Source organism: Kogia breviceps, chromosome 1 (genome assembly GCF_026419965.1).
Source record: "Kogia breviceps isolate mKogBre1 chromosome 1, mKogBre1 haplotype 1, whole genome shotgun sequence".
NCBI classification, from domain to species: Eukaryota; Metazoa; Chordata; class Mammalia; order Artiodactyla; family Physeteridae; genus Kogia; species Kogia breviceps.
The window spans coordinates 36157549-36185165 of record NC_081310.1 but is presented as its reverse complement, the minus strand read 5'-3'; the positions used below and the strand labels follow the sequence as shown (position 1 = coordinate 36185165).

Sequence of the window (27617 nt, the reverse complement as noted above, 5' to 3'; positions counted from 1 at the left end):
CACAGGCTCTGGACGCGCAGGCTCAGCGGCCATGGCTCATGGGCCCAGCCGCTCCGCAGCATGTGGGATCTTCCCGGACCAGGGCACAAACCCGTGTCCCCTGCATCGGCAGGCAGATTCTCAACCACTGCGCCACCAGGGAAGCCCAATCTTATGCTTTTTTATACACTAAATTACTGCATCAAGTAATCCAAGAATTGACTATATTTAGAGATCAATCTAGTTAAATAGCTGGTATGGTTGTTGAGTTGACTGTTTTCTCAGAGATTATGTGAGGATAGTTTTAAGCATGTTTTTAATTTAAGACATTTTAGTTGAGACTGACCCAGAGAAATTTAAGGGACTTACCTATGGAAAAAGAACTTACCGCATTCATTCCCTGCCCAAAAAAGGGCACTATGGCATGAGCTGCATCTCCCATCAACACACAGTGTGATTTAAAGTGAAAAGAAGAGCACTTAACAGATATCATGGGCTGGGCGGGCAACAGAAAGAAATCTTGTGCCAGGGTTCGCCTTTAGAGGAAAACAATAAAAATGTAAAAATGTTAAGCTGGGTATTAAATATTGTGTAATTCTTTCAGATTTACTGGCTTTGTTAACTTATATTTCATTGAAAAGTACGTGAGAATGCCAGGAAGAAAACAGGAGAGGGAGAACTGAAGTTTCTTCTAGTCCCCAAATTCCACTGTTCTATTTATATACTTAATTTGCAACAGTTTTAATCACCTCCAAAAAGAACAAGTTTAGCTGCATTTGAATAACTCGAAATATGTCTGTGTTATATGTCATGAAAATTTTATTATCAACCACACAGATCACACAATTTTCAGCTACGCTGGAATGTTTTAGGTTTCCTTAGAAAAACTTGAGATGCAGTTGTGCGTTTGATTAACACACAACAAACCAAAATTAAGTTAATGTGAATCCATGTGTATTTGGAAATGAACAACTGTAATCAAGCTAGTATCTGTTCAAGCATCTACAGAGGTTTTGTGGAAGCTATAGGTAGAGAAGTAGTACATACACTAGAGGATCTTAAATCTAGTGGGAGAGGCAAGAAAGAGCCACAGAACAAGTTCTGAAGTAGCTAAGGGCAAAATTTTGGTGTGCAGAGATTTCCCTTCAAAGTCAGAGAAGGAGAAACCAACACAGGCAATTGAATTGTTCTGCAGGAAAGGATGAGAACTGACAATTTTTAATAGATCTGCTATGGGTGAGCAGTGGGCTATCACTCTTACATAATTAGCTCATTCAATTTTCAAAATTGCCCTAAAAGTTAGGTATCCTGATGTCTATTTTAATGATGAAAACTCTGAGACTCAGGGAAGTCAGGGACAAGAGCAGTATTAAAATCTTGCTCTTTCTGCAGTATTGTGCTGCCTCCATGAAGACATCGCTGGAGATAGAAAGTGAGCTGGATTCCAGGATGGAGTGACAGTGGGAGAGAGGCACTGAGTGAGACCAAATGACAAGGTCCATATGGAGGAGAAGTTGATATGGGCCAGAGGAGCTGAGACTGATAAGCCAGACAGCTAATACAATTAGCTATCAATTGGGGGGAACTTTATATGTGCTTGGCCCTGTGCTGAATGATTTATAGGCATGATCCCCTGTACTCCTCACAACAGCCCTTGGGCGCAGGTACTACTATTATCACCATTTTACTGTGAGGGCCGTGAGACATAGGAAAGCTTATACAGCTAGCAACTGGTGGACTTGAGACTTGAGGTTGCCAGCTATTTCTGCCTTGACATAGATTTGTGTTCCCACCAGCAGAAGGAAGCACAGCCAAACCCTAAGGGGCCTGAGCGCCTGCTCATGGTACATAGAAGGTCCAGGGACATTGGTGACTTGTCTTTCCCAGGGAAACTGGACTGGCCTGGATTTTTTCAGAATTCCTGTTCACAGCACAAGATCCTCTTGGACTTCTGCTATAATCTAGGCTTCCTGTCCAGGTCACTGCATGATTGGTCATGTTTAACAAAAATGGAAATCAGTGCATTAGCCTCTCTTTGAACTTAGAAGAACTCAAACAAGTGGGGCAAAAGGCACAATTGCACATCTTCAGACTTACTTTCCAATTAGAGGGATAGAATCCGGAAAGTACTTCTGGAAGAAATTCAGCACATCACTACTAGTTAGCAGTTTTTCAAACTCTTCAAAGGGCATGAACAAAGTACACGTGAAAGATTTGTTCTGTGAGAAGAAGAGGAACAATGTGAGAGAGATGAGGGGACCGGGCAATGCTGGCACTAAGGCAGATTCCCTCAATCACAGACCGCTTGCTGTGGCTCAGGGGCCTCTGGGAAGAATGTCCAAGCAGACAGGAAAGGCACCCTCTCTTTCTTCCCTCACTCCCAAGGAAAAGCTCCGTCAAGTCCCAAGGTGCTCCCCAGATTCTTGGTTATCGGGAGAATTTTATACTGTAAACTCCAGATATTTTCCCCAAGCAAACATTACACTTCTTAGATTATTAATAGGTTGGTTGGATTTGATTTCTCCTCTTTTTTGTTTCTTTATTATTGTTCCATTTAAGATGTTAAGATATTAAGGCATTGGACCCTAGGACTGTTAATAAGTGAAGAAAAAAAAAAGAAAGTAAAAGACCAACCAGAGAAATATCAATAGGTATATCTGTCTGTGGTATCTATATAGATGATATAGATAATAATAACTATATATATTATATATTAATATAGCAAAAAAGTCTCTCTAATGAAAGAACAGCCATGCTCTTTTGAGATAATGTATAGTCCAATGTTGTCCTACAGATATTCAAGGATGAAAAATACTTCCTAATATATAACCTAAATCTCTTTGGCTTTATTTGGGGACCATTTCTTCCTGTGCTGTCTTGGGGGAGGTGGCAGTCAGGTACCACCACACAGAAACCCCCATTAGTCATTCATATATGTTAAATATCCTTTCCAAAGTCAATAATTTGGATTCCTTCAGGTTTTTCCTCAGTATCCCCAAAGTTTCAGATATAATCACTAAATAATAGACTAAACAATAATGAAGTTAATTACATTCATGCATACAGAGTATAAAAGTAAGTAAAGAAAAACATTAATTATATATGCAAAAGACAGTTGATAAGAAATTTTACACTACCATGTTAGGAAGTGCAATCATCATAAAGGTATCTCTAGGCCAAATATGTAGATAATTAGGTTCCATGGCATACTGCAGGGAAAAAAGATATATATAATTAGCATATTAATGTAGCACATCTGCATTAACAAATTAAACACGATGGTTCTGTTTATGTTATAATTGTTTCCACAGCAATTTAAATCAGTGTCATATGCATGGTGATGTGCACATCCATTGCTACATAAAGCAGAAGTTTTCTTACAAAAGACTTTGTGTTCTATCTTTATAAACTCAGGCTTAGGTGAGGTTTTGATACCATGTATAATTCAAGATTTGAGAACATGCTATAAGATATTCATTTTCTCTCTCTCCTCTATTTCCATGGACACATGCACATATATACACATACACAAATATGTATACATACATATATAAAATATATATTATATACACACATAAGCTGTGGATGTGTGGATGTGTATATATATGTGTGTAATATTTTTCTACTTTATTTTTTACCTTATTTGGGTACATATTTGTATAAACAGAAAGGTCCTAAGTTTAAATTTCATGGACAAAACAAAATTTTACAAACAAGCCTCTTATTGCTTGTTTACTACAACATAAATAATACAGAGAAATGCTCCCTCTTTAGCAAAGCCACTACAGGGCAATAGCCGCCTGAGTAGGTATGTATGGCTTGGGCACATGAATTGACCCAAAGACCCAAGTGACCCAAAACACTGAGGTTCCCAGGGATACTACATACATAAGAATATGCAATCAGTTTCCCAACTATTTTAAGTTTGTATTATTTTCTATAAATGTTTAGAGAGCACCTACCATGTATATGTCTTATGTAGTAAAAAGATGACAGAAAGTACATCTTAGTCTCCTAGCTAACATTTTCACACTTTTTTTTTTAAACATCTTTATTGGAGTATAATTGCTTTACAATGGTGTGTTAGTTTCTGCTTTACAACAAAGTGAATCAGTTATACATATGTTCCCATATCTCTTCCCTCTTGCGTCTCCCTCCCTCCCACCCTCCCTATCCCACCCCTCTAGGTGGTCACAAACCACCTAGCTGATCTCCCTGTGCCATGTGGCTGCTTCCCACACTTTTTTTTATAGTTATTTGTCTTAGGAGATGAAACTGCTTCTTCCCACCTTTCAATCCCCAGAGCCCCAAAGAAAGCCCAATACACGGACAAAGAGATGAATAAGTGAATAACACTTTGACACCAAAGATCTCACAAAGCAGTTGAATAGGCAAGATATATACATGTGAAAAGCTCCCCAAAACTTCTCTTTAACAACAACTCAAGTGGTAGAGAGACAAAATGATTTGGTGCCTAGGTAGAAGTTTAGGAAATAAAAGCTGGTCAGGTAAAAGGATTGTGGGGCTGGGATGGCTGAAACAAGGGATTGGTAGATTAGATAGCAGTGAAGGACAGTGGCTGCTGGTAAGGGTGACACGCTGAGCAGCGTGGAGGAGGCACAAATGAGCACGGCGCCTTACTGGTAATAGGACACCAGCCTGGATGAGGTGAGCCTCTTTGCTTCCCTCTTGCTATCTTTTCACCTCTTCTACATGGTGTTGATAAAGCAAATATGATACCAAAATATTTTGATATTCATACATATTTCATGACCCTAGAAAACAACTCTTTAAATTTTCAGGTTCTTTATTCCAAGTCACGCTCTCAATAGATATCCTTATTCAACAGCGGTCCCAAGGTCAGGTTGATCATAATTCCCATGGGTCTTCTTACTACAAGTCCCTCTACACATAAAGTCTAAGCAAGACAGTTTGCTTGCTGTGCAAAAACAGCTTTAAGATGAGCTCCCACATAATTCCCAAAAGCACTCCCCTAATATTCCCCCAACTCTGTCACTCACGCAAACTCCACCTGTCAGAGATGGAGTGAAAATGTCTGCTACATTACAAAAAGAAAAAAGGAAGGAAGAAAAGGAAAAGAAAAGAAAGGAAGAAAGAAAGAAATGGAGAGAAAGTTTCATAGAATTGTTTTGGGGCCATGTCAAAATATTCCCATGTCTGGTCACATTACTATGTCAAAATAGTATTTCTTAAGAGAGTAAACACTTTCTATAAACCACCAATAATTACTATTAAATAGGAACACCTTGTAAATAAATGGCTATCTTAAATCTACATTAGTAGGCATGATCCCACTCAAACTGGGGACTATTTTTCAACAGAATCCTATAATCCAGAATTATCAGATCCTGGGCCATTAGGATATGACCCACCTGAAGACCATAAAATATCATTGAGAATTAGTAAATCCATTTTTAACCAGGAGGAAGAACTAGAAAGACAACGAAATGTTAAAATATGGATTTGACTGGCTGATAGTTTAGTATATAAGTGGTATATAATACCACTATCCCAAACTGACAAACTATTTTATAGATGTCTGAATTTCAAATAGTATAGATTAAATCAGTACCATAGAAATGTATGTTTTATAAGCAAATCAAGTATTTAACTAATGCTGTTTACTTTTCTTTACTGATAAGCAAAGATCCTCATTGCTTCTGTTGGTGTTTTCATTTTCCTTATTAAATTCCTACATTTATTTGCTTATGACAATACACACTATACATACTACATATTTCCCTCTAGCCACATATGGTTTAACATGGGAAGCAGGGAATGAGAAACATGCAATGTAAATCTCTTTGCAACAGCTTGTTGTTCACTTTATTTAATAACTTTTTCATTTAATCATGAGTATAAGAACTCTGGATTGTCAGTATACATAGTTGATTCCCAACCCAATTTTTTTCTCCCAAGAGATAATAGAAACATGATATTATTGTGTAAGACAAATCCCCTGTGTGTTTCCAATAAGGTAGTTGTAATTCCTCTCCTTTCTTCCCCATTCAGGAAAACATATCAAAAGGTAAGGGAGTGAGAGTGATATTATTAAAGGGATACCTGTACATCCAACTTATTATTAATTACAAAATACTTGTGGCATGGATCAGGATATGCTATGAGAACAACAGCACTAGAATACGCTTCTATACGAATACAGGGCAGGGGGAGGAGGAGAGTTGTAGAAAGAAGAAAAGAAAGGGAAAGAACTTACATCCCCATTCTTAGGTGGAATAGTCAATTCCATGAACCCATGAGGAATGTATTGTTGACTGTAATCAAAGCGGGGTTTCTTCATGAGGTGAGCTCTGACCGTGGAATAGGCTCCATCACATCCTACAATGAGGTCACAGGTGATATCTTTGGGAACTTTCTCATGTCTGAAAAATAAAATAAATCATAAAAAAAAAAGTCTAGTGGTGAAAAGGATGAAGTACCTCTATTGGGTATAAAAAGTAGTGACTTAATGGGGCCACTACTCACTTTTACCTATCTGATTTAGAGCTTTGAGTGGATAGCTATAAAATGAAGATAACAATTGTCCCAGTCATGGGTTTGCTTATGAAAAGGAGGATAACATACAACCATAAAGATTAATAAAGACATGCTAGGCCACAGAAGCATGACTAAGCATTGAGTTCCCTGCATGAAGGAAGAGAAACTTGAAAAGAAAGCAAAGTGTTTCAAATGGAGGGAATGTATGAACAACCACAGGGATGTGACCAGAATCTTCTAGGAGCAACACATTTGTCTTGAACAGAGGGGATCAGAAGATGAATTTAAGAAAAGAATACAATTGGGAAGGGAGGAGAAGAGAATTTTGAATGTTAAGACAAAAGGTTTAAATACATTATTCAGGCAAATGGGAGAAAACAATTTTTTTCCTTTGGAGAGATGGTGTATAAAGAGTGGTAATTTCAGATAACTTACTTAGGAGTGGAAACATTGCAGTGGAGCCAGAGTGTAGACGGAAAAGAAATGGGGACAAGGTGACTGTAGTAGCATGCATGTGTGGGGATGAGAGCCCAAGGATGGTGGTGCTCAGGAAGAAGGAAGACATAGGCTCTGAAGCAAACAGAAAGTATGAATGATTGGTGAATGTTCATAGGTCTAGTGGGAGAAAATAAGGAAAGGGCTACATCAAGGATGATTTTAATTATTTGGGTAATAGTACTAGAGAAGTCAGGAATGGGAGATGCTTGGTGACAAATAGATGATCAAGGTTTTAGATGTGTTTGAGATTATGGCAAGTAGTTGTGAAGGTGTTTAATGGGAAATTAATATTGATTAAGATTGAAATAAGGATTGAGAATGAAGATAAAGTCCTGGCCTGCAGATGTCAATCATAGAAATGTGAACTTACAAGTAGTTGTTGAATGAACTGTGAATCCATGACATATCCCACGAGTGGGATGTGAGGCTTAGAACTCTAGAAGAAATGGAGTCGGCCAAGGGGAGGCAGACAAATAGTATTCAGAAAGAGGGGAGGAGAAACAGGGCAGTGGAGGGTCATCTGTTTCAAGGGAGGAGAGTGTTTGATGCAGAGTATGGTTACTAGTGTCAAATACTATAAGAAGATGAGAGAGCGGGAGAATCAGGAAGAATCACAGAAGGCATTCTAGAAACTATTTGATTTACCCTGTTAGTAATCATTTAATTCTTTCAAAAGAGCCAGAGAACAAAGTTTACAGGTACAGTTCTCCACGTCAACCCTTCACCTCTGAAGTCAAAAGGCTAACTGGCGATTACCCAAGCACTGTGATCATTCCTTCCTCAGGATTACATTTCAACAGCCTGTGGCCAAAGTGCACCTTTGCATTGGGATATTTCTCAACAGCTGAGGAAACAAAGAAAGACAACTAATAGAAATGAAATTCCAATTCTTATTTCACTTAATCAAATTGAAATATTAATCATTTTCTGAGAACAGTGTGATAGAGATACTTATTCTTACCAATGTAAAAATGAGTTAGTTAAAAGGTAATTTGACAACTATTTGGCAAATGTTCCAGGATAATTTGGTAGCAAAAGAGATAAATAAAAATCAACTATCCTCATCTCAAAAAATAAAATCTAATTCCATTATGCAAATTCTTATATCACTGTAATTGTTGACACCCTAGGAAAGAAGATGTCATCACATATTTTAAAAGTTTTCCCCAATTTAAGGCTTAATTTGTGATTGGAAATATTCAGTCAAACTTCCTTTTTCATACTATGTCTGACTTTATATTTCTTTTTAGCAAGTCCTCTAGACTTCTGACTCAATTTGTCATAAATATAGATTATTGATACTAATTCTTTTTGTAATCAAACACTGCAACAGTTAGGGGAAAATGAGTAAGAAGATTTGAAACTTAATAAGTAGAATCAAATTATTTTAGTCCTTTCTTTGCCTGCTAACAATCTATAGTGTATTTCATTTTCTGAATTATTAATTATATTCTCATCATAGTAGTAAACTTATTTTTGTTCCTATTAATTCTCATGGGCAGGACATCTATAATTAGTGGTTATTTATTGTTCTTAAAGCTACAAATCAGAATGCAGGTGTTAGAGCTGGAATAGACCTCAGAGATGATTTATTTCAAAACTCTTCATCTTATAAATGGAATAACAAAGATTCTGGAGGGAAAAACAAGATGCCTGAGATCATACAAAGTAAAAAAATTAGGAAAAATAATCCAGAGGTCTGACTTCCAATTCAATATTCCTAACTGTACTTATCTATCCTTTTCATCTCAGGTTTTGTCTTTTTTTTTGTTCTGCTTTGCTTGAGTTTGATTTGGGGTCTGAAGACTTTAAGATTCTTGGACATGGGATTGGAAGCTTTAGAATATTGAAATCTGAGATAAGCCAAAGACTGATCTATGTTTAAGAAACCTTTTGACAAATAACTTGGAGAAGTCAGAGTTTACCTGAACCACTCTGGGTGTCTTTTATCAATACAAACACAAAATGTGTTTGTGGAATCAACCTTCTTGTAAATTAAATTTTATTTTATTTTCAAATTAGATGAAATTTAACCCCAAAGAATTTTCCATGGAGCACTAGTCCTGTGATATGCTCCCCAAAATAATTGTTCCTTGGTCAGTCATTAGAGAAATGCTCATACTCTGACCCTCCTGGCTGTGCTGTCCTGGTCCCCAGATATATAAGCACTCCAGAGTGCTTGAAATGCGGCTGGTCTGAATGGAGATGTGATGCACCCACTGGGTTTTGACAATTTAGTACCAAAAATAAAAAGAATAAAATGTCTCATGAGTAGCTTTCTTACATTGATTGCACATTGAAATGATAATATTTTGGATATATTAGGTTAAATATACTATTAAAATTAATTTCACCTATTTCTTTTTAGGTTTTCTAATGTGGTTAATATAAAGTTTTAAATTATACATGTGGTAGGCATTTGTGGTCACATCTTAAACAGCATTGCTCTAGAAAATCCACACTGCAGACTAGTAGAATAAAGGCCCTGAGAAGTACTGTAAGAAAAGACTTTTAAAACTAAGTTGATGCAGGGTTTATCAAATTTACTTGACCACATATACTTTTTCTGTTTGTTTTACTTAATTATTAACAGCCCACCAGATAGTAAACTATGAAACAATCCTACATGAAAAGCTGATTCAGGGAAATGATTTAGTTACAGTACTTTCAGAGGTGAGGCTCTTCTATTAGAAGGAATGAGCATTTATCTGTGGAAGGGGTGGCTCACACATCTGATGCCATGTAAAGGAATAAGAGCTGTGTAAAAGAACTTTATATGTCAAACAAACTTTAGGAGTCAAGAGATTCAGCATTCTGTTTATCAGCATATTTATGTCATTTATGAAATTGCATGCTGTGCAGTGCATCCTTAATGAAAAACAGGGGAGCATGCAAGATTGAATCTCCTTATTATTAGCAGGTGTTTCATATATTATATATAATACTGGAGGCAGTGACTGTAGTAGTTAAAAGTATGGACTTTGGAATAGACAGACTCAAGTTCAAATCCAGATTCTACTACTTTTTAACAGTGTAATCTGCTGCTCTGTGGAGCTCTCCAAGCCTCCTTTACCATCTCTAAAACTGTGGTAAAAATAATTCCCACTTCACAGAATTGTTTGGAGGGTTATACAAATTGATGCAATATAAAGAAGTTAACATAGTGCCTGGTGCATCAGTAAATATTTTCTATTATTTTTATCAATAAATTCATAGGATACCCTTAAGAGATTATCTTAGGTCCACTATCCTACTTTTTCAAAAAGCCGTTTTGTAGTTTCTTTTCTTAAGATCAACATGAATATATCAAGCAACCTAGCCCACCCCACCTATTTACACATCCAAAAGTCAGTCTTACAACTACAAGTAAAGAAATGGAAATAAGAAGAATACTAAGCCCTATTTCTTTTATTTATTTATTTTATTTTTTGGCTGCGTTGGGTCTTCGTTGCTGTGCGCAGGCTTTCTTTAGCTGCAGCAAGTGGGGGCTACTCTTCATTGCCATGTGCGGGCTTCTTATTGCGGTGGCATTTCTTGTGGAGCACAGGCTCTAGGCGCGTGGGCTTCAGTAGTTGTGGCATGAGGGCTCTAGAGCACAGGTCAGTAGTTATGGTGCATGGGCTTAGTTGCTCCATGACGTGTGGGATCTTCCTGGACCAGGGCTTGAACCCGTGTCCCCTGCATTGGCAGGTGGATTCTTAACCACTGCGCCACCAAGGAAGTCCCCTAAGCCCTATTTCTTAAGTACCTGGTGAAGCAACTAGTGAGCTTCCCCATCACTCCTCCTCCCAGTTGAATTCAATTCAACAGATATGTTGCAAACTCACCCTGGGTAGGGGACTGAGGAGAAACACAGATAAATCATTGGAACCTCTGCTCTCCCAAAATCCAAGGCTGCTGGAATGCATTGAGGGATTGATTGATTTAAAAGAAAGTAGAAATACTAATGGTATGCTTTGCATGGAATGAATCTGTTTAGTACAAATGCTGAAGAAGAGAAAAAACTATGATAAAGGGCTACATGGAATGTGATTGGATTGATTATCCAAGCTACAAATTTAATTTGCAATCCAGGGGCTTTTCAATTAATAGGTAGGTCTTTTTAGTTACATGAGACTCTTCAGGCTTATATACACCTTCCTCTTTCTCAACATCCTAAACCCTGAATCTGTTTTGTCTCCTACAAATATCTTGAATCTACACCTCCCCCCACCACTTGGCTATAGCTTTAGTCCAGGACCTTGTTTTTGCACACAGGGATTATCATAATACTCTAAAAACTTCAGCCCTCTATCAGCCTTCACACTATTGCTTTTCATCTTTCTGATAAGAAAATCTAATTGTCTCTTTGAAAATTGTTACATCTGTATATCTGTTGTTTCACTAGTCCATGAGTTCTTCACTGAGGAGTGAGCACTCACTCAATCCAGTGCCTAGAAAACAACAGGAATTCAGTACACGCTGAACAAATGATTTTTACTTAGACCACTGATAAAATGAAAACGATGCGGGAAGATGCATCACCACTACTTTTAGAGAAACACTTTGTATTGTACATAGCCTTGCCCTTAATAACCCAAAAAAGGAACAGTAAACAAATCTCAGTAAATCATGTGACAATCATTAGTCTCATGTGCTTTACAGAAAATGACAACTGGTGAATAAAGCACTGGACTTACCAGTCAATAGATCCTTGTTTAGATTTTCTCTGCTTATAGAAAGAATATACTGCAAGAAAAATATAGTAGATACCGTTTGTTTCTGAAGAATGGACAAATATGCTTCTATTTTATTCACTCAGCAATAGGAAATATTAATCATTTAGCAGAAGGTTGCAAGCTCAGTTTTATAACCATTTAACTAAGTAACCTTTTTTCTATAAACACTTTAATCAAATACATGTTATACAATGTTCACGTTTAAACTTAGGTCCGATACTATAAAAAACAAACCTTTTTCTGGTAGCAAAAACATTATTTTCACTAAGATAGTTTTGTTTTAACAATCAAACATAAATCTCATATATTCATCTTAGGTCTCCAAATCGATCTGTGTAAGTAACTTCAGAAATGACAGCATTACTAGAATAAATGTACTATTTCCCAAAGAAACTACTTGGAAAGCCTTCATTTCTGTGTGAAAGGCTGTGTGTGTGTGTGTGGTGTGGTTGTGGTGGTGTGAGGGTTGCTAGAAATAGGTGGACCCCAGCTGGGACATGTGTTGGTTGTTTCTGACTTCGTAGGGCCGACTGTTCCATGAGACACGGTCAGAACAGTGCATAGGGCCCATGATATTTTCAGGGATTCACGAAAATATTTTAATTTTAGTTTATTTTAAAATCAGAAGAAAAAATAAATATAATGAGTATATATAAGAATGAATCCAGTCTGGATTATATTAAAGATTAATATAATCTTTATATCAATGCACTCATACAATCTATTTTTCATTATTTATTGTTTTATAGAGAAAGGGTCTCACAAAGGCAAAAGTGCCTATCTAGAGCTCATGAAAGTCATAATGCAGTCTTGCAATTCAGGGCAAGTCTATTGCTTTAAAAGTTTAAAGCATATAATTTTCCAAATTATGGGACATTACAACATTTAACACAAATATGGTAATTTATTCATCTTCACCTTAAAATTAGCTTAAAATTAACAGCTAAATCTATATTTGGTGTAAAAATAACTTGGTCATGCTACAGAAGCAGTGACTGAGGAGGAGCTTCCTGTGTCTTTGCTATAAATTAAAATTAACAGAGATGTCTTCATTCTATGCTTCATGGTTGTTTTCTAGTCCTCTACATTATTAATCATTGCATTTCCATAGAAACCACACTTGTTATTCAAAGTATATTAGGAAACATTCAAATTATGAAGGCTTATTAGTGTGAGGAAAATATTCTTTCCCTTTCAGTTGATTCCTATCAGGCTTAGTTGAGATAATCTGGGAGCTAATAATCTGGGAACCAACAGACATGTTGGTCCTGCAGGAAGGCCAGGGAGAGTCCCAGTCTAATCTACTCCATATCTTTGGGCAGTATCCTATTATAACCAGAAGTTAGAGTCATTCACATCAAGCTTCACTTCTCCAATACCTATTCTAAAAGACTTATCTTGTGAAGAATAAGTAAGAATAAGAACAAACAAGTCAAGAGCTATAAAGTGGCCCTTGTAACCAAACCTAAAATAAGTAGGATAATCTCCTTTGGAGATTTGTAAGACAATAGTTGCAGTGCTGACTTTTTCAAATATATTAGGGAAAAATGTTTACATTCTAGTCCTGAAAGCCTTCAAATGAGAATGTTTTCTAGTAAGGGGGCACCATTTCTGTATTTTGGGTATAGGAGTTTAGCAAGGAGAATTGGGGGAACTCTGACCTGCTCTGTATATTGGAGAGTATTTTGATATTTGGCAACTGGAGAGGGAAATGGGAGGAACCAGTAAGACAGTCACCGCAAGGGAGAAAGGGCAGAGAAATAACAGCTGGGGGAGGGAGGCTCAGACAAGGGGGTATAGAAAGGATTTCAGAGGTCAAATTGTACACACTAGAGATTTATAAATTGTTTGCTGCACCCTGTGCAAGGTGGACCTTCCATGACCCCCAAGTCTTCAGCATATTCATGTGTATTTTGAGTGAGTGCTTTTTGTGTGGAAAATGGTGAAAAGGGTGAGTTTCATGTGTGGCCATCATGGTACACAGCCAATACTAGAGGAGAGGGAGTAGACACCAAGAAGTCCATAGGACAGTAGGTAGGCTCCCTGAGCATTCGAAGAAATCCTGGGGTCATGGGGATGGCTTTGCACTTCCACAGTCTGTGGAATTGACCAATTCAAAGCAATTTTATATAGTTCTTAAAAGATAAGGAGACCCCATGTTCGACTCCAGTATAAAGACAGTGATGCAAAGCTATAAATTTAGCATTAACTCAGTTGTTAAGAATTGAGAAATGGCAAGATTGATGGGGAAGGATCATTTCCTCCTTCTGTATTGAAGGTCTCGAATGAGAACTCCCACCAACACTTTCACCTTCCTGGGGAGTCATTGGTGATGAAATTGCTCCTCTCTTTCTCTCTCTCTCTTTCTCTCTCTCTCTCTCTCTCTCTCTTTCTCTCTCTGTGAGGGTAAGGAAGTCAGTTTTTGCCTCAGGTCCAAGTCACTCTTTTCATCTAGCTTCCCTGTTATTTTTGAACCATATCTTACTCCTTGATCTATTCATACTTTATTGGTTCAATCTCTGGGGAAGGGATGGATATGCTGAATTGGACCTCCTCAGCACAATGTTAATCCAAGGGAAAGGTGGGATGACTATTACGAGTCACTCTCATTTTAGCAAAAAGTAATAGTGCAGCTAAGCAGTACTACCAGCACTCCTCTGAGGGAGGAGGGGTTTGAGGAAAACTCCCACATGTAAGGTGTCAGAAGTGTGGTTTCCTACATCATGCTCGCTGGCTGTTGTCTGTAAGGAAACCTGTCTTGTTTCTCCCTTGCTGATGACCTCATGTGATCATGCAGCCTGTTTCTTTCTCCAAGGTGGTTGGAGTCAATGCACCTAAAGCTGCTGATAGCTGTGAGATTCTGTTATTCGAAAGTGCATTTGCAAGTTTTCTCATCATTGGACACACGTGACACTTAAAAATTTACATTTTTTTAGAAACTTGGTCTCACCCAACGTCCCTCCATAGATAGACTGTCATTTGATTGGGACAGTGCTATTTCGCTGCCAATTTAAGATTTAAACAAAATGTCTGCTTCAAGCCTCACCTTCTCTTCTCTGAAAATGAAAGCTTTCCTCCCTCTCTGAACCATATAGCTGAGTGCTCCTGCCATCTCTCAGGTGAGTTCTTTTCACAAGAACTTGATTACTATCTGTCCTCCCCAGGTTGCAAGCTCCTCTCCTGTTCCTCAGCAACTAGCACAGGGCATGGCTAGCATAGCACAGGAAGACAATGATTGCTTACAGAAAAGATACATTTAGTTAGTATAGTTTATACTTGACTTGCATGTGTAAATCTTACTTGCCTATCAAGAAGAGGCAATTCTTTTCTTTCTTATAGCACCAAGCTCAATTAAACAGGACATATTAATTATCTGAAGACATTTATCTGACTATGGATGGTCAGTGGACTTTCTTTCCCTTCCTTCCCCTGCCAGGCTCATGCATTAAGACTCTGTACCTAAGTTTTCATAATGCCAAAATAAGCAGGTTATTATTTCTAAAAAGTCATTAAATAGAAAATTTTAGTCCTTCCCCACTACCCCCTCATTCCCACTTAGTCGTTGGAATGTTTTACTTTTCAATTACTTTTTTTTTTTTTTTTTTTTTTTTTGCGGTACGCGGGCCTCTCACTGTTGTGGTCTCTCCCGTTGCGGAGCACAGGCTCCGGACGCGCAGGCTCAGCAGCCATGGCTCACGGGCCCAGCTGCTCCGCGGTATGTGGGATCTTCCCGGACCGGGGCACAAACCCGTGACCCCTGCATCGGCAGGCGGACTCTCAACCACTGCGCCACCAGGGAAGCCCTCAATTACTTTTTAAATGCACACAAAATTTACAATCTTAACCATTTTTAAATACACAGTTTGATGGCATTAAATACATTTACATTGTTGTGCTACTACCAGAACTATCCATCCACAGAACTCTTCATCTTGTAAACCTGAAACTCTGTCCCCATTAAAGAATAGCTCCCCATTCCCCCCTTCCTCCAGGCCCTGTCAACCACCATTCTACTTTCTCTTTCTATGAATATAAGTACTCTAGATACCTTACATGAGCAGAATTATATAGTACTTAACATTTTGTGACTGGCTTATTTAACTTAGTATAAAGTATTCAAGGTTTATCTATGTTGTAGAATATCAGAACTTCCTTCTTTTTGAAGGCTGAATAGTATTCCTTTTTATGTTGGATAGAAAACCTACACCTCTGCTGTGTGTCTCTCCTTTACTCTCATACTATTACCACACTCACCACACTTCTGACCCCATACATGTGGGAGTTTTCCTCAAACCAAGCAATTCTCTGCAACTCCAGCTGGGCATCCTACAGTTTATTCTGACACTACTAACTTGGAGATGGCGTCAGATTCCACAGGTTAAAAGCTCAGCCCCCACAAGACCATTCCCCTCCTTCACATGTCAATTGCAAATGCAGTTTGTCACCTGTGCTTCTGACTAATCAGCTATAAATCAGAAGTTCCCATGATCCCCTCTTCAAGTTCAATCAATTTGCTACAGTGTCTCACAGAATTCAGGGAAACATTTACTTACAGTTTATTATAAAAGAATATGATAAAGGATACAGATGAACATCTAGGTGGAAGAGATGCACAGGATAAAGTATGTATTTGCCATCTCTGGGTGTGCCACTCTCCCAGTACCTCCATGTGTTCATGAACCTGGAAGCTCTCTGGACCCCATACTTTTGGGATTTTTATGGAGGCTTTATCATGTAGGCATGATAGATAATTAACTCCATTTCCAGCCCCTCTCCCCTCTCTGGAGAATGGGGGTTGGGTCTGGAAGTTCCAAGCTTCTAATCATAAGTTGGTCTTTCTGGTGACCAGCCCCCATCCAAGAGTCTAGCCAGAGTTACCTAGAAAGACACTGCTGTCACCCAGGAAATTCCAAGGGATTTAGAAACTGTGTAAAGAACCAAAGACCAAATATTAGAACAAAAGATGCTCTTAGTGTTTTTATCACTTAGGAGATTACAAGGGTTTTAGGAGCCCTACATCAGGAACCAGTGCAGAGACCTGTAGGTATTTTTTCTATTATCTCACATAAGTATATACCACATTTTGTTTATCTATCCATCCATCAATGGACATTTTGGTTGCTTTTACTTGTTGACTACTGAGAATAATGCTGCTATGACCATGGGTGTTCAAATATCTCTGCCAGACCCTGCTTTCAGTTCTTTTGAATATATACCCAGAAGTGGAATTGCTGAATCATATGGTAGTTCTATTTTTAACTTTTTGAGGAGCAACCACACTGTTTTCCACAGTAGGTGCACCAACTTACATTCTCACCTACAGGGTACTAGGTACCTATTTCTCCACATCCTCACCAACACTTATTTTTTGATAGTAGCCATCCTAATGAGTATGAGGTGCTTCAGCTTCTTTAATCAGCACAAGATCCACAAAGACCTTACTCCCATAAGCATATGTGCTTTATTTCTTGCTACCCGAAGTGTGGTCCGTGGACCTGCAGCATGGATACCACCTGAGTGAATTTGGTTTGCAGAACCTCAGACTCCACCCCAGCCCTACAGAACCAGACTCTGTATTTTAACAAGATCCCAGGTGAGTCTGAGAAGTGCTGATCAACCTGCAATGGACGCTCTGCAGAGGATCAGAGACTCAGAAGAATATGAACCTCACTTGGGCTCTGTAAAATGAAGCATTGCTGGATAAAGCAAGCTGGGGTTTTTCTAAGGTTGATAGATTTATGGTACATTCATTCTCTCTCTCAAAGAAATAAATGTAGAAATAAAGTGTAATCAGATAAAAATAAATACTTTGCCCAACTCTGTACATTACTATTTCAAAGATAAGAAGAAAAACACAAAGCAGGATAATGGATTTTCTTTCTTAAACACTACATCATCATCTGGCCTCTGTTTGAGAAATTATACAATGCTGAAAGCATTTCCAGTTAATTCTATAAATTCTATTATAACTAAAATAATAATAATTTGGGGCAAGAGACTCAGTTAGGGGGAGGCAATAGCATCATAAAACTTAAGTTTGCATAGCATTGTTCTTGCATAGTATGATTAACAATAAATACATGGTAATCTCTACCTAGTTGAAAGGAGATGGGAGGGAAAGGGCATCCCAGGCCAGTATGAGCAAAGCATAGAGGCATAAAACAGCCTAATGGCAATAACAATAATAAACATTATTGAATGGTTATCAGGGACTGGGCCCTTTCTAAGCATCTCATATGAATTAACTAGTATATGTTCTTGCATTATAAACAGGCAAGCAATGTCAAAGATAGGGTTAGAGAAGAAAGGCAGGGCCAACAAGCAAGTAGCAGGTTCCAGACATTAGGCTCAGTTATTACCATTTTACAAAAAAAGAATCTCCAGGTAAACCTACCTGTGACTTTGTCCCATAGGGAATTGCAGACTTTTTTCCTGAAAGAGAGTGAATCATTCTTGCTCTCATGGGGATACCTTGGGATACAATCTGAAATAAAATCAGAAATGTCAATTTCAATTTCATGCAGATAAGGTAGATATTGATTTTAACATGTGATTATTCAAGTATTTTCCAAAAATCAAAAAATAATGTAAAGGTCCATGAGAACACAGCATGGTAGAAAATCAATAAAAACTATGTTCCTGCAAATTTTAGTTTTTAGGGTTTTTTTTAACCTTTAGATTTTAGAATAGACATCAAGTTTATTTGGTCTAAATCAAATATAACAAGCGAAGAAATGGTTCATTGTCAGAGAGATTAAGTTATTTTTCTCATGATCACAAAAGAGAGTAATGCATGAGGAGTAAATCCCAGGATTCCTGAAATCCAGTGCAAAGTGCTTTCCAACACTTTTTCCTAAGAAAAATATGGAAATGCAAATGGCAGTTATATTGACTTATATATCATTTCAAAGACACACTGTTGCAAAAGTACTATCAATAAAAATATATTATTTCTCTTCACATTTCCAAGATACATGATAGTGAGAAGTTTGGCAACATTGAATCCATATAAGGAAAATCTGCAACAGGCACACAATCCAAACACTGAGAGCTCATTGGTTTCAGAATTCAGAAGTTTTCAAATTTTAGATAGGCAATGTAGTGCTTATGTGGTTATTATATGACACACAGAGGAGTCTAGGGCACCGCCCCATAACACAATATTTCTTTATTAAAACACATTCACGTGAAATGAGATTTTTTTAAAAAGGCTATAAAAAGCCTCACATCAGGTCAAGTTTGCTGCTGAGTGGGTGATGAAAAAGCTTTCTAGTCCCAGAACTTCTGGAGTACAGAGTTGTGGATAAGAGATTATGGACCTAAGTAGTCAAAAGAACGGAGGTCTCCTGCCTCCTCTCACCCTGGATGCCATCTCAGATCACACTTCTGTAGGCAGAGGTTCACGATACTGTTCAGAGCCCAGTGTCAGAAGTGATGATCAAGTTCCCACCTGATACAGTATCTGCCTGCCCCACAACCTGCTCTGGTCCCCCAGGTGCCTCAAGTGTGAAATGTTCACCCTGTTGTGAAATTTAGAAGTTTGAAAACCTTTGTAAAATGAGCTCTCATGCAGAGGTTTTTTTGGCATTAAGTGGTGCTTTGAACTAGGAGAAGTCAAGACCGTGCAGTTGTTGAAAAACAGCAGGTGTTATTTTCTATAAGGAAAATGCATTAACAAGGTACCTGATCTTCCAGGCCAATGGATTTCAAGGCTTGTCGTCCTCTATAAGAAAGGGCCAAATTAATGCTTCTTCCGCGTGCAAATTTACTCACTCGGATATCTAAGATATTGGAAGTAAACCCCATGTTACACACACTTTCTTATATCCTAATACAGGATGAGCATAGAGCACCTGAAAAACTGGTGCCATCTGGACCAAATTAAAAGACCTTGTTGACTCTTTTAAAGAAAACACGGATAGTAATATACTTGCATTAAATTAAATTTAGATAGTTAAGGTTTTTAGTGAAATCTAACTGCATCATTTTTTTTTTTTTTTTGCGGTACGCTGGCCTCTCACTGTCGTGGCCTCTCCCGTTGCGGAGCACAGGCTCCGGACGCACAGGCTCAGCAGCCATGGCTCACGGGCCCAGCAGCTCCGCGGCATGTGAGATCTTCCCAGACCAGGGCATGAACCTGTGTCCTCTGCATCGGCAGGCGGATTCTCAACCACTGCGCCACCAGGGAAGCCCTGACAGTGCAACTTTTAATTTATTTTCTTTTTAAAATCTAAGGAGTTGCCAACAAACAAATGAAAGGATGCTCTACATCACTAATCATTAGAGAAATGCAAATCAAAACTACAATGAGGTAGCACCTCATTGGTCAGAATGGCCATCATCAAGAAATCTACAAACAGTAAATGATGGAGAGGGTGTGGAGAAAAGAGAACCCTCTTGCACTGTTGGTAGGAATGTAAATTGATATAGCCACTATGGGAAACAGTACAGAGGTTCTTTAAAAAGCTAAAAATAGAACTACCATACGACCCAGCAATCCCACTACTGGGCATATACACTGAGAAAACCATAATTCAAAAAAAGACATGTACCGCAATGTTCACCGCAGCTCTATTTACAATAGCCAGGACATGGAAGCAACCTAAGTGTCCATTGACAGATGAATGGATAAAGAAGATGTGGTACATATATGCAATGGAATATTACTCAGCCATAAAAAGAAATGAAATTAAGTTATTTGCAGTGAGGTGGATGGGCCTAGAGACTGTCATACAGAGTGAAGCAAGTCAGAAAGAAAAACAAATACCATACGCTAACACATATATATGGAATCTAAAAAAAAATGGTTCCGAAGAACCTAGGGGCAGGACAGGAATAAAGATGCAGACATAGAGAATGGACTTGAGGACATGGGGAGGGGGGAGGGTAAGCTGGGACAAAGTGAGAGAGTGGCATGGACATATATACACTACCAAATGTAAAATAAGTAGCTAGTGGTAAGGAGCCACATAGCACAGGGAGATCAGCTCGGTGCTTTGTGCCCACCTAGAGCGGTGGGATGGGGAGGGTGGGAGGGAGATACAAGAGGGAGGGGATATGGGGATATATGTATATGTAAAGCTGATTCACTTTGTTATAAAGCAGAAACTAACACACCATTGTAGAGCAATTATACTCCAATAACGATGTTTAAAAAAAAAAAGAAAAAAAAAATCTAGGGAGGAAGAAGTCAAAGAATCAGAACAACATCTCACATTATTCAGTATTGTCTTACCTTCTCTAGCTTCATATACATTAACTTGGAAATTCTTCTTGGCAAGGAAGCATGCATTTAATGATCCAACCTAGGAATCAAAGCAATTTTTTTCATATTTTTATCTGATTCCACAAATACAGGGAATTTTTGCTGGCTAAATGCAACATCATGTGTGGTCATAGCCTCAGTCATCACACTGATTTACTCAATCACTACTGGAAAATACCATTTGCAAAAATAACAGGATTAACTCAAGATTAAGAGGTATAATTTTCAAGGAAGTTTTGGTTTTTCTTTTGTTTTTACTTTTGTATGATGAAATATAACTTTCATACAGAACAATCATAAACCATGTGTACAGTTTACAGAATAATTAGAAAGTGAACACCCATATAGCCACTCTGATCAAAAAGTAGAACATTGCCAATCTCCTATAGCTCCCCTAAACTCCTCCCCAGTTACAATTCCCAAACTTTCACCTAGAGGTAAACATTCTGACTTTTGTGATAACCAATCTTTGCTTCTTTATAGTTTTACCACTTAGGTATACCTCCCTAGGCAATATAATTTAATTTAATTTTGTCTGCTTTTGAATCAGATAATTAGAATCACACTTGTGTATTTTTTTTGCAGATGCTTCTTTAACTCAATAATATGCTGATGAGATCCTTCCATATGATCTTGCATAAAATCCATTTTCATTACTGTATGATTCTTTATTATGTGAAATCTCACAGACTAACCATTTTACTGTTGAAGGACATTTGAGTTGTTTCTGTCCTGAGAATATTATTTTTTCCAGTTTTATTGAGATCTAATTGATATATAAATTGTATAAATTTAAGGTATACAGCGTAATGGTTTGATATATGTGTCCACTGTGAATTGATGGCCTGGGTTAATTAACAGTGCTGCAAAGAACATTTCTGTTCATGTATCCTGGTACACATGTGGATTATTTTTCTCTAGGGTTTTATGCACAGAAGTGGAATCCCTGGTCAAAGGTTTATGTATCTTCACCTTTATTATGCCAAACTGTTTCAAAATTTTTTACTAATGTGTTTTCCTACCAGCAGGTTCTGAGAGTTCATCTTTGCCAGCACTTGGTGTTCTCAAACTTTTAAACATAGTAGTGGTTGGGTAAGGTGAGGGGGAGTATAGGTTTAATTTACATAAATAAATAGTTATTAATAAAGAGACTGAACACTTTTTCATATATTGATTACCTATTTGGATCTTCTCTTTTGTAAAGTGTCTGTCTTGCCCATTTTCAGTTGAGTTGTTTGTTTTTTCTTCTATCGATCATTTGAGCTATTCAGAGATCTGAGTACAGCGTCTGTTATTTTGAAATGTTGCAAATATCTTCTTCCATTCTGTGGCTTGTTTTTAAAACTATATAGTATCTTTAATGATGAGAATCTATTTTAATGTAGTCACATTTATGAATCTTTTACATTACCGTTAATGCATTTGGTATCCTGCTTAAGAAATTTTTCCCTACTTTGAGATTATAACAACTTTTTTGTTTATTGTCTTCTCAAAGCTTTATAGTGTTGCCCTCCTAAATAGCTTTATATAGGTTGCAGTGATTAATGCCTCACCACTAGCAACTTAAATTTGAGAACACCATCTACATTTAATTATCACACTCGAATTTTCAGCAGCATTCAATACTGTTAACTAACCTTTCTTCTTGAAACACTAAATTTCCTTCATTTTCTGTTTTTTTTTTTTTTTTCCATACATCTCTGGCCATCGCCTCTTTCTGTCTTTCACCCTTGTAAAGAAGGACAATCAAATGTTGGGGTTTCTTAAGTCTCCATCCTGGTCTATCTTCCACATCCATGGTGATGCAAAAACTTACATCTCCCACTCAGATCTCTTTTTTTGAGCTCACGCATATAGATGTTTAATTGAGGTACCTTTTTAAATGTCTCAAAGCACCTCAGAATCCACAGATACAAATTGAAACTTGTGAAGCTTGCCCCAAATTGTGTCAGTTCTCTTCACATGCGATGGATGGGATGTCTCAATGAATGACATCTCATCCATCCAGTTGCTCAAGCTAGAAATCTAAGAGTCGTCTGTGACACCTCTCTCTCTCATTCTCCACATCCAATCCTTTCCAAGTTCTGCCAATTCTACCCTGTAATGTTTCTCCATCTATCCATCTCTTTTCATTTTCACCATTCTGCTGCTAGTTATCATAATCATTGTGCTTGATTAATGTCATTTCCTTTTTATTCTACCAGCATTCATCTGACTTCTTGACCATTGATTCTCCACAAGCAGCCATTTGGTGTAATAGTGAAACAGGTCATTTGAACGAAATCTTCTGCTAAGAGAAAAAGGAAGCCCAGGCAGGTGAACTTGGCATTTGGAGCCACACCTAGGGTTATCTACTGATTACAGGGGAGGCAAAGAATTTCAACAGAATTTTTGATAGATTCATGAAGTTAGAAGGACAAAATCTGAAGTTTAGGACACGTACCCCAACCTCCTGTTCAGGAGGGTTTAATAAATGCCCAGGCTTTGGGTTAGGACCCTAAACAGGTATATCTTAGAAGTAGGGTAAACTGGAAATAAATCAATGATCAAAAGAACCAAAGTAGGCTTAGGAATCATCTCTAGCCCTGATTGGATTATGGTCATCTAGGATTGCTGGTAACCACAGCCACCTGACAGAAGCAAACATAATCTTCTCAGAGAAAAATGACATCATCGTAGGCCCAAGATTTTCTCCATAATATTTTTACATTATGGAGATCACATCGCTGTTCTGCTCCAGCTTTGCTAGCCTTCTTTCAGCTGCTTGTACTCGTAATGCTCTCCCTCACCAAAAGATTTCTGTGGCTAACACTCTTCTTCTCTTTCCTCTTTTTCTAGTAAATGCCCATTCATCCTCAGGTCTCCACTCAGCTTTACTTCCTTAAGGAAGCTTTCCTCAGCCACTCTAACTACCTCAACCCCCTTCTTATGAGTTCTTATAGTGCTACAGATTTTTCCTTTGAGAAATGTTAAGGGTTGAATTGTGACACTCCAAATTCATATGATGAAGTCCTAACCCCAGTAACTCAGTGTGACCTTATTTGGAGAGAAGGTATTTACAGAAGTAATTAAGTTAAAATGAGGTCACTAGGGTGCCCCCAAATCCAATATGATGGCAGTCTTTATAAAAAGGGGGATTTGGACACTGAAACACTCATAGAGGGAAGATGATGCAAAGAGACACAGGGAGAAGATGTCCATCTACAAGCCAAGGGGAGAGACCCGGAACAGATCTTTCTCTCACATCCCTCAGAAGGAGCCAACCCTCTTGACACCTTGATTTTAGACTTCTAGCCTCCAGAACTGTGAAACAATAAATATTTATTTTTTAAACCACTCGTTTGTGGTACTCTGTTACGGCAGCCCTAGGAAACTAATACAAAGTGCTTATCACAATTGAAAGTTTACATCCTTAGGGTGATTCTGTAATAAATATCTGTCTACCCCACTAAGCTGCAAACTGTTTTTGCTCACCATTTTATCCCTGGCCAAAACCATTGTGTTTGCAACATAATAAGTACCTGATCAATATTTGTTGAATGTATAAATGAATGGTAGAGATGACATTTTTAAATACAATTTGTAACCAAACCAAGCCAAATTATATTGAGCATCTGTTATGCATGATTTAATCTGCTAGATTTTAGGGATCTAAAGATTGTCAAGCTAAGTACTCAGGCCCACTGACACCTAATTTAGTTCAGGTGTCAATCTAGTTCAATCTAGTTTAATCTAGTTCAAGAAGGGACAAACATATAAACTAATCAATGTTTAGTAGATTTTATATAAAAATTTTGCAGATACCCCACAGTATCTGAATTTTAAATATGGGTTGGTTAAAAATATATAAAATAAATTTAATCATAAAACATTTATATATACTTTTAAAATAATTATATGTTTTAGTCACATACTTTTATTCCATTTACCCAATGTTTTGTGCATATAGATTGAGATACCTTTCCCTGAAAAATAATTCTCGGCCCAGAGGTGGAAATCAATGTTAAAAGAAAGAAAAAAAAAAAGGACTAAATGAAGTCTTAGAGAACATAAAAGAAAGGAGTTAATTTTACCTTAAGGGATCTAGCAGATTGTATTTTTCAAAGATGATCATAACAATACCTCTTCTGTTATTTGATCTCAACACTCCTTCAGCAAGAAATGGAGTTTATTTCTTCACTTTCTTGAATCCAGGAGGGCCTGTGATAGCCTTGATCAATAAAATGCAGTATAAGCGACACCTGAGCCATTTCCAGGCATAGTCCTTAGCTGGCCTGGAAGCTTCTGCTTTCTGCCTTTTGGAAGCCAGTGATCATATAAGAAGAGTACCTATCTGGAGGCTGCTATGTGTGAGAAACCCAAGCCACATGGACAGGACACATGCAGTTGCTCTAGTTAAGAGCCTCAGCTGAGCATTTCACTCATCAACAACCAACACAAACTGCCAGCCATGGGAGTGTGCCATCTTGGACATCCAGCTTAGTCAAGACTTCAGATGACTGCAGCCCCAGGCACATGGCAGAACACCCACAGAACTGTGAGGCATAGTAATAGATTGTTGTTTTAGGCCACTACATTTTGGGGTACTTTGTTACACAGCAATAGATAGCCGGAACAAAGGGATTGGTAAAAGCTTCCTGGAGAAGATTATTTTTTTAGTTGAGTTGAAGAATGAGACTATTTTGACATGTAGAGGAGAAGCAAATTGATAAAGAGTATGAATCCTTTGGAGTTTTAAAAACAACTTTCAAGAGACATAAAAAAATGATTATTTGAAAAATATTTATTGATTCCTAAGTATTACAAGAATCTTTGTTAGGCATTAAAAGTGATCCAAAGATAATACATAATGGCTGCCCCAAGGGAGTTCACAGTCTTGGCTGGATCTTCATTTTTTTCAAATATTATTCATATATTTATTTAGCACATATATATTGATTTTTTTCTATGTACCAGCTCTGTGCTAGATGCTAAGGATACAACCAAGAGCAAGATATATCTAGGTCTCTCAAGGAGATTACAGTCGATTATAACACAGAGTGATCAATAGTATGGTGGGGGAAGTACAGCTATGAGAGTATGGAGAAATGACCCTTAACCCAAATGTAAGGTTACAGAGTAAGATAGGGTATGACTTCTCAGAAAAAAATGAAATCTAAGCTGAGACTGAAAGAATGAGTGGGAGTGAACCAAATAAGTGTGGGTGGGTCAGGAGGAAGAGGGTTCTAAGCAGAAGGAACACATGATAAAGGTTAAAAATAACTACTAGAAAGAATAAAACAGAAATCCAATTAAAGAAACAATAATAATAATGTACAAACCCAACAAGAAGTTGTTATGTATCATTCATTCATTGCTCTAACTCAGTTAATCTTCTCTGCAGCCATATGAAGTAGATACTTTATTATCTTGTTTTATACAGATATAGAAATTGAGGCACAGAGAAGTTAAGTAGCTCACCTAAGGTAACACAGCTAGTGAGGTCTAGAGTTGGTATCAAGATTCAAATGGATCCAATCTGTCTCCAGAACACAGGCTCTTAATCAATAAAGTAGAAGTATGGGTGAATAGCATACAGTTGAAGATTGAGACCATGAATTAAGAGTGGCCCCAAGATTTAAGGTTTTGTTATATTTTTTCATTGTAGCACTGAACAGCGTGGATTCTATGGAGAGGAAGAAAACCACTGGAATCAAGCAGAGTGGGATCCAGCCACTTGGATGGAATAGAAAGCAAGGAGTTGAAGTATTATTTGGATTGATGAACAGTAACAATTAAGTTGGATGGGATGGAAGGAAAACAGAGAGGACTGATGAATGGGAGGAGTCGGAGTTCCCTGTGAAGAATAGATGTAGGAGAAGCAACTGAATGAGACAGCTAGGAAGTTAGGAGGCTTTGAACAGAGAGTCCTAAATCAAACACTATTATTGTAGATGAGGAACTTCTGTGGAATGACGAGGTCGAGGTCCAGGATGTGGTCATGGGACTTTGAGACTGAAGTACAGTGGAGGTGGAAGGGATTGAAAGCACAGAATTCTAGGAACTAACAGGCTAGGGAATTGGTTGGGTCAGCAGTGTAAACTCTGATAGTCACTCAGTGTGATGTCAGGGCTGGGGTATAGAAAAAAGATTATGAAGTCTTCAATATTGGTTAGAAGTGGCCAAGAGGTTGATTGATGACCACAGTGAGGGGACAGAGGTGATATAAGTAGTATAAGTAACCTCAAAGGATTTACACATAAAAATGGAGACAGAAAGGGCTGGAAGTTTCAGTGTAGAGTAAGGGTACCATGGCAACTCCCAATCTTGAGATATTTGAGCTGTGGGAGAAGGCTGCAAGAGAGCTGCTGTCCTCAGGTTTAAGCTAAGGCCAGGAGTCTGAGGGGAAATGCAATAAGTAAAAGTGAAAACACTGGAAATCTTGCATACCAAAAAACAGATCCAGTGGGCTCTGTGGAAGATTGTGGAAGGGAAGGGAGAAAAGAGAAGTTCAGCAGGGAGACAGGAATCACAGAGCTGGATGAGGGTACACGTGTGAGGGCATACTTAACTAGAGGAGCTCTGAGATGTGAGGCTGGTGCGTTCTCAGCAGCCCCCAGTGGATGTGGGGATTTAGGAGAGGGCCTTGCACCTGGGCA

The 27617-nt window shown here is 38.0% G+C and overlaps 1 protein-coding gene across 1 annotated transcript in view; it reads right to left on the bottom strand.

Moving 5' to 3' along the window:
• Positions 1–27617, bottom strand: part of KMO (kynurenine 3-monooxygenase) — a 48906-nt gene that overhangs the window by 9462 nt on the left and 11827 nt on the right. The window contains 9 exon segments of the mRNA XM_059079139.1: positions 368–515; positions 2077–2198; positions 3117–3188; positions 6218–6383; positions 7753–7840; positions 11676–11724; positions 18109–18198; positions 19398–19495; positions 20950–21019. Of these exon segments, the coding sequence (XP_058935122.1) occupies positions 368–515; positions 2077–2198; positions 3117–3188; positions 6218–6383; positions 7753–7840; positions 11676–11724; positions 18109–18198; positions 19398–19495; positions 20950–21019 (903 nt within the window).